Raw genomic sequence first — 13,305 nt, forward strand, 5'->3', positions numbered from 1 at the left:
GTGAGAAGCTGGAGGGGAGGCTGTGTGAAGGAGGGCGTCTGTGGCTTGATGGCAAGATTGGGGCAAATGGAACACTCCTGATACCCCACTTCCTCGTGTCTCAGAGGCCTACACATAAACGTGGTGCTTTCACTGTATGTCTGTATTGGGAGGATAGATTGAGGGGAAAATAGAAAACAATAGTTGTAACTGATTCTAGAATGAACCACATTTGAAATCAAGACCTAGGTTTGATTGCTACTTTGCCTTATAACCCTAGAAAAGTCACTTTATCTTCCAGAGTTTCTGTTTCCCTTTAAACAGAAAAATAATATGTTGTCTCGTAGGGTTGGGAGATTTCATGACAAACGTGAGGGTGCAGAGCAGTATCTGACATGTAGCAAATGTACAATTTCTTAAAAGGCAATAGCCACCAAAGTGCACAGCTGAGCCTGGTGGGAGAGGTGGTCTCTAGCCAGCAGCTTTTGGGCATCCTGCCTCACTGCTCTCATGACATTTTGTGACCTCGCTGCCCACCCCGTTGGCTGCATTCCTGGTTCTCCAGTGCAATTTCTAGTTGCCACTTGAAGCTCTGCACACACAGCATTTTCAAGCTTGTAAGTCAAAATGCAGAATGACTCCATTTGTGAAGCAGTCCTCAGAGACAACTTAGTAGTGTGTCCCATGGATGCCTCTACACAGACACGCCCCTCATCTGAAGGTTCTGTTAGCTAAGAACTCTTTCACTCTAAAACTTCCATGTTTTCCAGCACACTCAAAAACCTGACACAATGAACACCTCCCATCTCGTCTCAAAACTCTGCTTTTTGGTGTAAACGGCAGCTCGGATTCCTGAATTGACAACTCATGTTGGCAACCTTACAGCCCATGACACACAAACACACACACACACACGCATGCACGCACACGCGCGCCTGCCCTGCCAAGCTGGATCACTACCCTGAAAGGAGGGTATCACCGATGTAAGCACAGATACTTTAAGTTATAAACAAAATATACCTGTGTGTATGTTCAAAACTGCAAAGAAACTATGGAATAGGAAGTAGGATATCACAGATAAGGCAGGTTTGATTTCAGGGTTCTAATAGGCTGTATGTGGTACTTCACATGTAATATGAACAGGGATAAAAACTTGACACCTAGAAGGGTTGGGTAGAATTTTATTTGACCAACAAAACATCATCTAGAAGTGGCTTTGACATTTAAAATCCACTTAATTTAAGCAAGGCAGATGACTAATTTCAAGCATCACAATTACTCAGCATAAAGAACTTTTGTTTAAACAAAAGTTTAAACAAAACTCATCTTCTATGAGAAGAAAAAGTAAATCTAGAAAAAAAACAATAAAACTTTTCTTTGTAAGATATTCCAGTTCCTTAAAATACCATGAATAATCTGCTGCAACTAAATTTCAACAAGGGGCAGGATTTACCTCAAGGCCACGTCCACCAGCAACCTGCTGATAAATCTGTTAAAAAAACAAAACAAAAAAAGATTTTTAAAAAGTCAGACCATTTTAGCCACAATCTCTGACACTGGGCAATTAAAAGACATCAAAGCCCGTTCTCTTCTCAGCTTTACCTACATCACTTTATAACTCTTGAACAGTTATTCACATGAGCTTTGGGTTCCATCAACAAAGAGGAAAAAATATGTAAGCCCAGAATCTCGGTGTAAACATGGGTTTAGTGATTCAGAATACTGAGGATTTAAGGCACCTTTATTAGATGGGATTGTAAAATTGGTTAGAGTTGGGATATAAAATGACATTGGTTTCTGGTAAGATTAAATTGCCTTTTACTTGGGAAAGTGTATGTTTCATAATTGACCTGCTGGTTCAAACAATGATATGCAATCACTTGTATCACCCAATAAAATATTTCTGAAGCACGTGCTTGGTCATCATGTAAGCAGAGCAACTGCATGGGCGGTGAGCCTTTTTCTTAATACTGCTCACCCTCCAAAATTTGTTACAATTCTGCTCTTATGTGGCTCACACCCTGGCAGCGGCTCCCAACACAATTCACCATGATGTGGCATTCTGTAAATGAGACTATGGAGGTCTCCATCCAGGGAGGTTCAGCTACCAGAAAACTTCCTGGACCCTCTGAAGACTGTACCCCAGGAAAGGTCCTCTCCTTTTTCCTAAATACCTTCTCTAATGTCATCTTCCTTTCAATGAGTACAGGAAGATTCTCATGGGTTCACTCTGTCTTTCTCCACCCTTTCTGGTCTGTAAATTTACTAGTGTTATTTTCTATAGTAAGACAATGGAAAGTGTGTACTTGCTGTTGGTAGATAAGTAGGTCTTGAATTTGTTTTTCAAACAAGACCTGTTCTATCTACCTTTTCATTTAGGAGGCTAAACTCCGAGTCAGCTTGACTTCAAGGACTCTATTTTGTTAGTCTCCAGAACGTGACCAAGTCTAGCTTTTAAAGCACAGTCCTCGTATGGTAAGGTATTAAGGGAATGAGAATTTATTATTTTCAAGCTTTGTTTGTTTCACCACAATCAATAGTTAACAGATGTAAATTCAGTCAAGATCAGAGTCTGGGATGTGGAAAGAAGACTCCAGCCGGTCAGTATCTTTTCATTGTAGAATGACCTTGGATTCTAACCTTGCTGAGCCGGTGCTCATTCCTAAGCTTACGTGTGGGTCTCTTGTTTGAAAGGAGATGCCGTTAAATTCAAATAGACTGGATTGGAGACAAGAACATAATCCATTCGCTGGGAAAGCACCCACCCACCAAAATGGAGGTTTCTTAACTGTGCAGTTTAACAAAGCAAGAACTTAGTTTTTAGAGAAAGATTTACTGAGTGTATATGGTACTTCTTGGTAAGCCCATCCTACTACTCTGCCACTTAAGATTCCTACCCTCTGACTTTCTTTCATGTCCCATCCAGTTAAGCTGGAGAGGGGCAAGGAGAGAAAGAAAACGAGAAGCACTATCCAAAAGTAAGGATAGAGCTCTGGAGAAGGGTGTAAGATACCTGACACTGTCTTACGTACAATTTACAGTTTAAAAACCAGCCACAGATCCCTAGGCACCTGGACTTGTCCACCTGATGCCTCTATAGCTCAAAAGTCACTTCCTGGAAGCACCGCCTAATTCCTCCCTCTCCCAGGCTGAGTTAAATGTCACACACTCACCTTTTTTAGAATACTTAAGTGGCTACACTCCAGCTATTGACCTGCATCTACTTCACTTGACCATAAGCAAATCACAGGCAGGAATTGTGCCTCCATAATTTCTGAAGGAGCAGTACACAGAAACAAAAGTGTTCTGCTTTCATAGAGCTCAGATACCTTAAAAGAGAAAAGAGACATCAAATTGTCTTCCAAATTAAAAGTAAAGCCACTTCATTAGAAAGCAAAGCAGCTTTCAAATTTGTATGGGGGACGAGGTTAAAAATATAATCGAATGCTTCTCAACCTTCTATTCCAGTACACTTGAGGGATATCCATTTGTGTTCCTTATGCCTGGAATAAATACAGGTCCTGGAAACACAAGATTGTGCTTGTTATTGCATGTTTAAGGTAATACTTCCGCTCATGTAACAATCTTTGCAACATCTGTCTACATATTCTCAAATTTCTTTGAAAACATTTGCATAGAACAGTTGTTCTTAAAGAGTGGTCCTTGTGGGGATACCTAAGATCCTTTCAGAGGGTTGGTCAGGTCAAAACTATTTTCATAATAAGACATTATTTGCCCTTTTCACTTATGAGTGTACAGTAGTTTAACCAGAGGCTACATGACATGTGAAGACATTCATCACTCTGACAACTAATGCAGTATGCGCTTCTATATTCTTGTGTTTAAAAACTTTTTTATTTCTAAAGCTAAAAAAATATATATATTATATATATGTCTCCCACATAATAAAAGATCTTTGGAATCCTCAATGATTTTTATGGGGGTCCTGAGACCAAAAAGTTGTAAAATCGTTTATATATTCTTGGCTTCTTTACAATGAAAATCTAGTTGAATGAGTCCCTCAGTAGTTTCCCCTATGTGATGCTAACAGTTTTTCAGTATTTGGTAATGAACGGGTTGCTTTCTAGACCTCTAAGGCTTGCTCACTACCCTACAAGACATTTCCATTTCATAAAGATGATGGCGATAATACACAATACATGTAAACAGCACAAGTACCAAATGCAACATTACTTAAGAAGGCAGCTGAGATCTGACTGCAGTGCATTCTACAGCACCTCACCTGGACTTGTGGGGAATTTACAAGTTCCTTGTAGCTGGTTTCTGATGCAGATGATGTGGGTAAATACCTCCACAGGTTATTACAGCAAATATTCATAGTGAGAGCTCAGATGACTGATAGCTATTCTTTCAGGGTGAACACATATCTATGAACCCCACCCAGGCCTTTCTATGTAAAGGTGTGTAACAGGTAATAGAAGTTCCATCTTCACATTTTGTTATTCCTTATACGTTGCTGAACAGGAAAAAACAGAAGCGACATGACTCCTTTCCATCCACAGAGTTATCGAAAATGTAGATAAATGACACATTCTAACTCCGATACAATACTGACTTTGCCTTTGATGTCGTCATTCTCTTCACTCTTCCTCACTCCCCGCAAAAGATGAATTGTTTATCAAGCCAGAGAGCGAGTACTAGGTGAAGAAACGAGTTCTGGGATGGAAAATGAAGAAATACTACTTGTAGTCCAGGCTCGATCACCAACAAGCTTTGTGACTTCCAGCCTGTCTCCTCTCACTTACGCTTCAGTTTACACTGAACCAAGGGGGATGACCTAGGTGGCTCTGTCCTGCCTCTGACACCAAATGACTGTGCTGGCAGATTCAGGAAGCTTAAAAACGAGAGAGGGAGTTTCCAAATTAACGTAACGGGCTGCTGCCTCAAGCAGCACACACCAATTCAGACTGTCGGGTTCTGTACAGGCCCGCACGCTGCATTCTTCCGCGACACTGGTTATCACCTATGTGCGCTTCACCTACCGAATTCTTTTCTTTAATCAGTGTGTATTTCTCCCTTCCACATTGATCCCCACCACTGCTCCCCACACTGTGCCGAGCACAAGGAGTTAAGATGAGACCTAGGTCGCCGGAGACGCTGACCACACCCCCACCCCCCGCCCTCGCCCCCGCCCGACACCGACCCTTACTCTCCGCTTCTCCGCCTCCTCCCCGGAAACCCGGCACGCCAGCCTGCTTTCCTCCTAGGACGCTGCTGTCACCCGCCTCGCTGGTGGCCAGACGTCGGCCTTACTCTACACGACAAGTGCACCCAACTCTTTAGGAACTGATCTCGGTCGCAAGTCTCGTCTCTTTCCGGCGGAACAGAGTCCTTCTCGGTTTCCGGGACGTGAGGCGGAAGTCCCGCCCGGCGCAACAGTGACGTAAGAGACGCGTCGAGGCGCCGCGCGCAAGTTCAGAAAGGATGAGGCGAGTGGCGCTGCTTGTGAGGGGATCCAGTAGCCCCGTGGGGTTCGAACCGAGGGACAAGGGATAGCTGGACTGGAGGTCACTGTGGCTGGGTGTGCAGAGTGGGGAGAGGGCCGGGAGCCTTTCAGCGGGGCCCGGGAGAGCGGCTTGGAGACTCCCGTCACCTCAAAAACTCCCTCCTTCCCCCCAGGCGTCCTCCCTCACAGATGCCCTGCCTCTTGCTTTGCTCCACCTGCCGCTTGTGGCACTCAGTTTCGTACTGCCTTTGTTTCCCTGTGTAGCTCCACGTCTTGCCGTAGTGGCCACCACGTATTGCGCGTTGGCTGTGCATCTTAGCAGCAGGAGCACGTCCGAACGGGGTTATTCTTGCCTAGTACCGCTGGAAGCTCACGCATTCGTTTCCCAAGGGAGGGAGGGAGCGCCTCCAGAGCCCCTCCACTCGAGTGGGGACGAGGCACGGTTGGGGCTAGGGAGATAAATTGGGCATTAGAATTGTCATTGAGCTTCCTAAGGCTGCCATAAGGAAATACCACAAATGAATTGGGTGGCTGAAACAACAGAAATTTATTCTCTCGCAGGTCTGGAGGCTAGAAATCCGAAGTGACGTCAGCGGGATCATGCCTCCTCTGAAACTGGGTAAATTCCTTGCCTTTTCCTAGTTTTTGGTGATGTCCAGCAGTCCTTGGCGGTCTTTGGCTGGCAGCTGCTTCACTCCGGTCTCTTCACTCTGTTCTCTGAAGGGTATTCTCCCCGTGTGTCTCCATCTCTGTGTCTCTTCTCTTAAAAGGACACCAGTCCTCTTGGATAAAGGGCCCACTCTTCTCCAGTATGAGCTGGTATTAACTAACTACATCTGCAAGAACCCTATCTTCCAATAAAGTCACACTCTGAAATTCCAGAAAGGACACGAATTTTGGGGGGTGACATGTCCAACCCAGTACAGCTGTCAAGGCAAACCAACAGCTGACAAATAGTTGTAGTACGAGTGAATTCAAGTAGTTCAACTGGACCCGAGAAATTTTCATGGACCTTTGGGCTATTCCCGTGATAGTGGGTAGGATTTGAATGTGCCATCATAGCTTTCCAGGCAAACAAATATCACAGACGAGGAAGCACGGGTTGAAATATAAAATAGGTTAAAGCAGGAAAGAGCTTGGATGGAGGCTAAAAAGCTTGGAGTCTATATAAAATGAGGACTAAATCAATGTTTGGGCAGTGGAGTTGTGCTTTCAAGGTTAGTTAGTAGCTTGAGCCAAACCTACTTTGTGTTACTTATTCCAGGTTAAGAAATCTTAAATCCTATTTTCTGACCATATCCTGTGCTTTTTCATCCTGGTGTCTCTGCTCATACTGTCCCTTACTCCTAGGATGCATCAAGCTGCACAATTTTCACTTGTCAATTTTTCTGTCATGGAAATTGTACTGTAGCGTGGGGTGAGGGGAGAGTTCTACAACTTATTTTATAACATTAGCATTCCCTTCAAACCAAAATCTGACCAAAAAAATAGCACAAGAAAAAACTAGACACCAAACTCACATAGATACACAGCTCAAAATTTAAATATTCACATTCAACCCTGCATGCCAGCTGGACTAAGAGAGCATTGATCCCAGCAATGATTTCACATGAGAAAAACCTGTTGGTGTAAATCACTGTATTAATAGTTTAGAGGTTTTGAAACTGTATGGTCATCTCAACTGATAAATATTTTTCTGAAAAAATTCAGAAATTCAGTATCTACTTTGATTGAAAAGAAAACACTTTTCACAAAATGAGAATAGATAAATAGCAACTTGATAAAAGGCACTTAGCAGAAATCTCTAGTAAACATCATACTTAATGATGAAACATTTCCACTAAAGTCAGGGAAAAAATAGAATACCCATTTTCACTACTAATATTCAACATGATGCTAGATTTTCTAGCCAATGCAATAAAATTAAAAAAACACAAAAATATTAGGAAAGGAAGTGAAAATATTTTCAGATGATGATGTTTTCTTTCTAGAAAATGCAAGAGAATGAAATGACAACTAGAACTAATTAGATGGTTCTGAAAGGCGGCTAAATAAATTAACATAAAAACTGACATTTTTTTTAATATCCCAGTAATAAAATAGAAAAAAAAAGCCAATATGAATACCCTAAGCAAAAGATGTACAAAACTTATGGGAAGTATGGAATATTGAAAGACATTAAAAACCCAAGTAAATGTAGATTTCATGTTCCAGGATGGGATAATTCAGTGTATTAAGGATAGCATTTTATCACAGATTAATAAAATGTTTTGTTATGGTGCCTGTTGAAATATTAATAGCATCTCAAAATAACTTTATTTGGTCAAAGTATGTTATTTTGATACACTCTTGGGTGCCATTTATTGATATTTTATTTAGAATGTTTGTATCTCTTATGAGTGAGATTCGTTTGTAGGGTTTTGGAGGAGCATTATGTTAATGAGATGTTGGTATTTAAAATTATACTAGATAAATTAGGGCGTATTTCATATTTTTCTGTGGTTTGAAATAATTTAAATGTACGACTATCTGGCCCTTTAAAGTTGACTAGAGAATTCAGTTGTGAAACTGTATTATATCATGTGCCCTTATCTAGTGGATGGGGCATTTGGGTACCCTGGGGAGGCCCATGAGGGGAGAAGAACTGGTTCAGAGCGGCACAAGTGGCATGGCTGGCACAAGCAGGTGTGGGGTAGGGACTGAACTCCAGGAGGAGGGAAAAGAGGGCACCAGTTACCCACCCCAGACCCCAGCCTAACAATCTCTGGCTGCCGCCTGTCCCCAAAGCTTCCAGGAGCGGGATGTGCTGGCTCAGACTGGCCTAGCTGTTTATGCTAAGAACAGGGCCCCAGGGCTTCCTGCTTGGCTCCTGTGCCTGCCTCAGGGGTGACCGCTTGTCCGCCCTGCTCTGGCCACAGAAGGTGGAGTGGCCACTGCAAGGCGAGCTGTTTGGGCCAGGGCTGAGATTCAGGTAGGATCACTCTGCCGAGAGAGAGGGGTGACCAAAGGCATTGTAAAGGAAGGAAGGACCAGAGCAGGGTGTGCTGGGGGCCTGCTCGGCCCCAGCGGGGAGTCCTGACCCTTGTTCTGGCTGAAGGTGGCCGGCTGGGAGCACTGACCCCAAAGCCTTGCCTCTCACAGAGGAACCCTTTGTCCAGGACTAGACTGAAGGGGGACGGGAGTGGCTGGCAATTCAGGTCAGACCACAGCCCCGGAACCAAGGGCTGCCAGGTTAGCCCCACAAGGCCTGTGTTCAGCGACAAGACCCCACTAGGCTGAGGTCCTGCAGGGGCCTCTGGGGGAAGGAAGGACAGGGCTCTGGGCCCCAGAGAAACTGCCTGCCACCCCCACACCCAGTGTCAGGTCACCTCCCCACTGTGTTTCCGGAAAGCTCAGGGTGAGAGGAGAGCACTCCGGCCCCCAGCAAGGAGCCTGGGAGGGTGCCAGCATTGGCAGGCTGAGTGTGTGCTCTGGGCTCTTGCTCACAGTGCTAGGGCCTTGCTCCTTTTCCTTGCTTGACTCAGTGCAAGCCAAGGGGTAGGGTGGCTGTTTCTCTGGGTCGGTACCTCCCAGTGATGGGGTCTTAGGACGGGGTGCACGCAGGAGGGGCAGTACCAGACAGTGGTTCAGGTCATGGGCACTGGAGCCAGACTGTCTGGGCAAGAATCCTGCTTCCGCCACTTACTAGTCTGTACCCTTGGCAACCGCTCCTAGCCTCAGTTCCCCCATCTGTAAAATGGGAAAGACAACAACAGTATCTTTCATGACGTTGTTAGGGTCAAATGGGGTTGTAGCACAGTTTCTGGCACTAAATGTCATGGATGGAGCAATCCATGTGAACCCAGGTCCCTGATCTGAAGGGACATCTCCTCATCCAGACGCTGCTCAAAGTCCAGGGGCCCAGCTGACGATGGCCAGGGCCTCATCACCCCACCCCCCTGGGGAACTGTCAGGGAGAGCCCGGGGCCTTTCCAGCTGGGTGGTTTCCTGAGAGCTCTGGGGCGGGGGTCACAGGGAGGCAGCCATCCTCTGAGGGCCCATTGTTCTCCTCCGAGCTGAGGGAGATGCCTTCTCCGCACCCCGCCTCCCCTGACGCCCAGCTCTGCACGCTGGGGAGCAAACGAAAGACAAATAAACCCTTCCCGTCTCTCCTTGTCCAGCTCACAAAGAGCTCTCAGTGCCTCACAAGGTCCTGCAGTGCCCAGGCTTTCGAGCTTGTTGTCCCCTGTTCACAGATGTGGATGTTGAGGCCCAGAGGAAAGTGGCTTATTTGACGTCCATACAGAAAAGTGGCACAGCCAGAACTAGATCCCCAGTCCCATGTCCAGTATTGGAACAGAGACTCATGGCATCTCCCACAGACAGCTCCACACGCCGAGGACACAGCCTGAGGGGAGAGGCAGGCAGGCCGGGGCCTGGACTGCACTCCTCAGCAGCCAGGTGGTGACAGCGGGTTTTTTCCCCTCCCTAGATGAGCTTCACCTCCAAGGTAACTAGAGCAGAAGTCCTCAGCTTGTCTTCTCCCCAGGTAGGTTGTCTGCTTCCCCAACAGGCCAGGGGAGTTCGCCCTCTTCCACAGTTGTGACCGCTGCTTGGCCCAGTAGGTACAGGGGAGAGGGAAACAGGAACCAAGGTGCCCTCCCTACCTGGTGCAGTGGGGGACAGCGTGACTAAAGCCCAAAGGACTGCACGTGACTGGCTCCTCCCTGTAGTCTCCTGAGGTCCAGGGAGATGGAAGGGGGAGCCTGAGCCTAGGGTGACCCAACGTCCAGGTTTTTCTGGGGTCCCAGAATGTGGCTCTTTCAATTTTAAAACCTGGAGGGTCCCAGGCAAACTGGGATGAGTTGGTCACCCGAGTCTGGGAAAAAGACTCACCCAGTAATGAGAGGATACCATGGACTGGGGCCAGAGGGAAAGGGGACGTTGGAGACAGGAGAGACACAGTGGTTGGCATCTGCCGTGCTGGCTTGGGCAGCCCTGCTCCTCATTTCCATATGGGTTGTGGCCACACAAGTCAAATCGTCTGGAGTCAACCCACTCCCTTCCAACAAAGATGCCCAGAGATCTGGGGGTGATGGGCCATGTCCTCGCAGCTCCTCTGCCAGCCCAGGGGAGCTCATGCCCAGCAGGCCCTACCCTCACCCCCTTTCCCAAGCTCTCTGAGACCAGAGGTCAGGCACAGCCCAGAGAGTGAGGTCGTCTTCCCAAGTCCCAGAAACCCTCTGTTCCCGGTAAAGATGGGAGAAACCCAAACTAAATGCATTTCTCACTTCCCTATAGAGGAAGAGGCAGTCGGAGAGGTGACTAATGTTTAGTCCAGAGGGCACAAGACAGTCATGCAGGCATACAGTAAGCCACGTATATGTACTCCCGCAAGCTCTGTGAGGCTCAGTTTTTTTATCCTGAAAATGGGCCCACTGTACCCATCAAATGCATTATATTATGGGTCAAACAAGCAACTGCTCAATAGACATTTGTTGGAGGGGTCTTTCTCCACTCACACTCGGGAGGAGACACCCGTCCTGGGTCCAGATCTCATTCTGGTTTCTCTCTTCCTCCAGTTCTTTTACTCAACCCAGGTTCCAGCTGACATTCCACGGTGACACACAGGCCACAGTGGCAATAAGGGAGATGGTTGGGGAAGGGGATCCTCCAGGGAGGGGAGGGGAAGAGAATGGGGCAGCTGGAGGTTGAGATGAGAAGAAAACTTGGAGGAGAAGGAGGTCTCAATTGTTGGAAACAAGGGTTCTGAGGGGTGGCTCAGGGCAGGATTTACCTGTGATGTCCAGGCCTCTGGAGTCCTCAGCACAGGGAGGCAGATGCAGGGGAGTAAAGACCTTCACTGGGGCCTGGCCTCAAACCAGGTCTCCCCACGCCCAGGGGAAGCACCTGGCTCTTACCTCAACCTGGCCTGTGCAAACATCTGGTCCCTTTCTCCACAGGTCCTGACTGGGGCAGTCAACACCGTTCAGTCCTTCCTCGTTGGGTCAGCATAGGAAGTTGTTGAGTTGGAGGGCGGGGACCCTGAGCCTGGAGACCTCTTCCTGTTTGGGCTAATGTTCCCCACCAGATGCTGGTGCCCACGTGGGCATGTCTTGCAGCCACGGAGAGATGATCCATTCCAGGGTAAGCGTCTCTGGCTGAAACAGGCCCTAGTCTGTGAAAAAGGCTGCCCACCCAAGCCCTGCTGCACCAGTGGGCGGGCCACAAGGGAAGGACGACTGTGGTCCCCAGATGAGGGTGCGGCTCTCTGGAGATAGGCGCTTGGGCCTCAGGGTACGGGGCTCAGAACCTCTGGGTCCTGGGAGACAGCACAGGGTCGCGTGGCTGGGGTCACAGCACCTAAGCCCAGGAGATCGACACCTGCTCTGTTCTCCTTGCAGGCAAGAATCCAGGTGGCCACCGGCTGCCCCTGCTTCTGCGCTCTCACCAAGGTGTATCCAAACCGGCAGTGCCCGCTGCTGCGCTCCGGCTCGTGTGCTGCGTGGACTCAGTGGTGTGGACCCGCCTCCCTAGTACCCTGCACGCAGCAACAGCGTGCACTTCACGTGGCACCTACTGGGCCTAGAGCTCAGCCTGGATGCCCTGCAAATGGACTCGAGTCCCCTTCGCTTGGTGAGCAGGGCCCCAGCTACCCACACGGTACGCCGTCAGCCTCCTGAGCCGCTGAACAACTGCAGCCCACCAATGCGCTCCCGCAAAATTCACGCCCTCCCACGCACCCAGACCACGTTCCTCAAACTCAAGGCCCGGTTCACTCTGGCGGACAGAGCCCCCAGAAGCAAACTAGGCCTGCCCACTCCGGGGTTCCACTCGTAACCTGGGGGCCCACTCCAGAAGTGCCTCCGCTAACAGACCCCAGCCCGAGTCCTGGTCAGCCCCATTTCTGGTCCCCCAAGGGATCCAGGGTACAGAGCCCAACTGCACCTGTCTGGGCCGCGCCCGTTTCCACCCAGCTCGCCAGCTCTGGCCCTGGAGACCTGGGGATCCTGCTCTGTAGATCAACACTCCGCCCCACAGAGGCTTCCACTCTCCAAGTCCCGCCAAGAGACCCCAGCCATCCAACCTAAGGCCCCAAGTCAGGCCCAGCGAGAGCCCATCCCTTTCCCCAGCCGCGTTACTGCGGGCCCTCTAGCTCCAGCTGTCTCTCCTTGGCACGCCTCAGCCTTGGTAGCTGAGCTGGAGGCCCCCTGCGATCATACCGGATCCTAACCCAGCCTCTCTTTCCCTTCCTTCCTAGGTGTCCGTGGCTGCGGACTTGACCGTGTGGACTGCCCTCGACCTCAGGCCCTCCCGCGTGGGTATGGGGCCTTCAGAAATGGTCATTAAATTTTTCTAGAGTTGAAGGCCGGTTTCACCGCCCCTCTATTTTGTCTCCATCTCTGCCCATGGCCTGCAGTGGGCTCTTATGTGCTCTTGGACCGACCAGCCTTCCTGAAATTCCATCACTTGCAGGAAGCCCCCTGGCTTCCAGGTGAGAACCCAGGACATAGGCCCAGATTTTGTAGGAAAAGCGAAGCAGGTAGAGGAAGCGTCGTTGGTCTCTGAAGCCGGTCTCCCTGTGCGGAGCTCTAGGACCCCCGCCTTCCAGCACAGCCTTCTCTTCAGTCCCCCTCTTTCCTTCCACTGAGTGGGTGAGCATCCGTGCTTGTGTGTGGAATGAGCAGAGCCCCTAGAGCCGGATCCACGGGGCCAGGTGGGGTGGGGGGCGAGGGCGGAGGTGAAGGCGACCTAGATCCCTGGAAGGCTGTGCCCTCATCAGTTCAGCAGACCTGGAGGTGCATGAGTCCCTCAAAGGGCAGGCAACACCCATGGCGGGGAGGTTGTGGGGGGGTTGGGGCGGGGCTGACCCGTGGACA

General features: G+C 48.8%; 1 protein-coding gene, 1 long non-coding RNA gene and 1 other non-coding gene across 8 annotated transcripts in view; 1 reads left to right on the forward strand and 2 right to left on the reverse strand.

Annotated features, from left to right (window-relative positions):
- Positions 1-1,337: 1,337 nt before the first annotated feature.
- On the reverse strand, positions 1,338-5,310 carry LOC117018831 (uncharacterized). Of its 3 annotated transcripts, none has more exons than XR_004422335.1 (4): positions 5,150-5,310; positions 3,436-3,500; positions 3,153-3,308; positions 1,338-1,468 (listed from the first exon to the last, which is right to left on the reverse strand). It is a non-coding gene; the product is annotated as an uncharacterized LOC117018831 (long non-coding RNA). The 3 variants fall into 3 exon arrangements; XR_004422334.1 differs by having other exon boundaries at positions 5,144-5,310; XR_004422336.1 differs by lacking the exon at positions 5,150-5,310 and adding an exon at positions 4,223-5,093.
- LOC117019028 (small Cajal body-specific RNA 15) lies at positions 2,287-2,413 on the reverse strand. The gene has a single exon (XR_004422413.1). It is a non-coding gene; the product is annotated as a small Cajal body-specific RNA 15 (non-coding RNA).
- A 635-nt stretch (positions 5,311-5,945) lies between the features above and the next one.
- Positions 5,946-13,305, forward strand: part of AP3B2 (adaptor related protein complex 3 subunit beta 2) — a 35,579-nt gene continuing 28,219 nt past the window's right edge. For 2 of the 4 annotated variants that reach the window (XM_033100302.1, XM_033100305.1), the window contains exons 1-4: positions 5,946-6,065; positions 11,389-11,572; positions 11,830-12,088; positions 12,687-12,920. Coding sequence is in view for 1 of the 4 variants with exons in the window: in XM_033100305.1 (XP_032956196.1) it covers positions 12,835-12,920 (86 nt within the window). In the remaining 3 variants the exon portion in view is untranslated. Of the gene's footprint in view, positions 6,066-11,388; positions 11,573-11,829; positions 12,089-12,686; positions 12,921-13,062; positions 13,081-13,305 lie in introns of those variants that run through there. The other 2 variants (XM_033100303.1, XM_033100304.1) reach the window with 2 other exon arrangements.

This window comes from Rhinolophus ferrumequinum, chromosome 28 (genome assembly GCF_004115265.2).
Source record: "Rhinolophus ferrumequinum isolate MPI-CBG mRhiFer1 chromosome 28, mRhiFer1_v1.p, whole genome shotgun sequence".
In the NCBI taxonomy this organism is placed as follows: Eukaryota; Metazoa; Chordata; class Mammalia; order Chiroptera; family Rhinolophidae; genus Rhinolophus; species Rhinolophus ferrumequinum.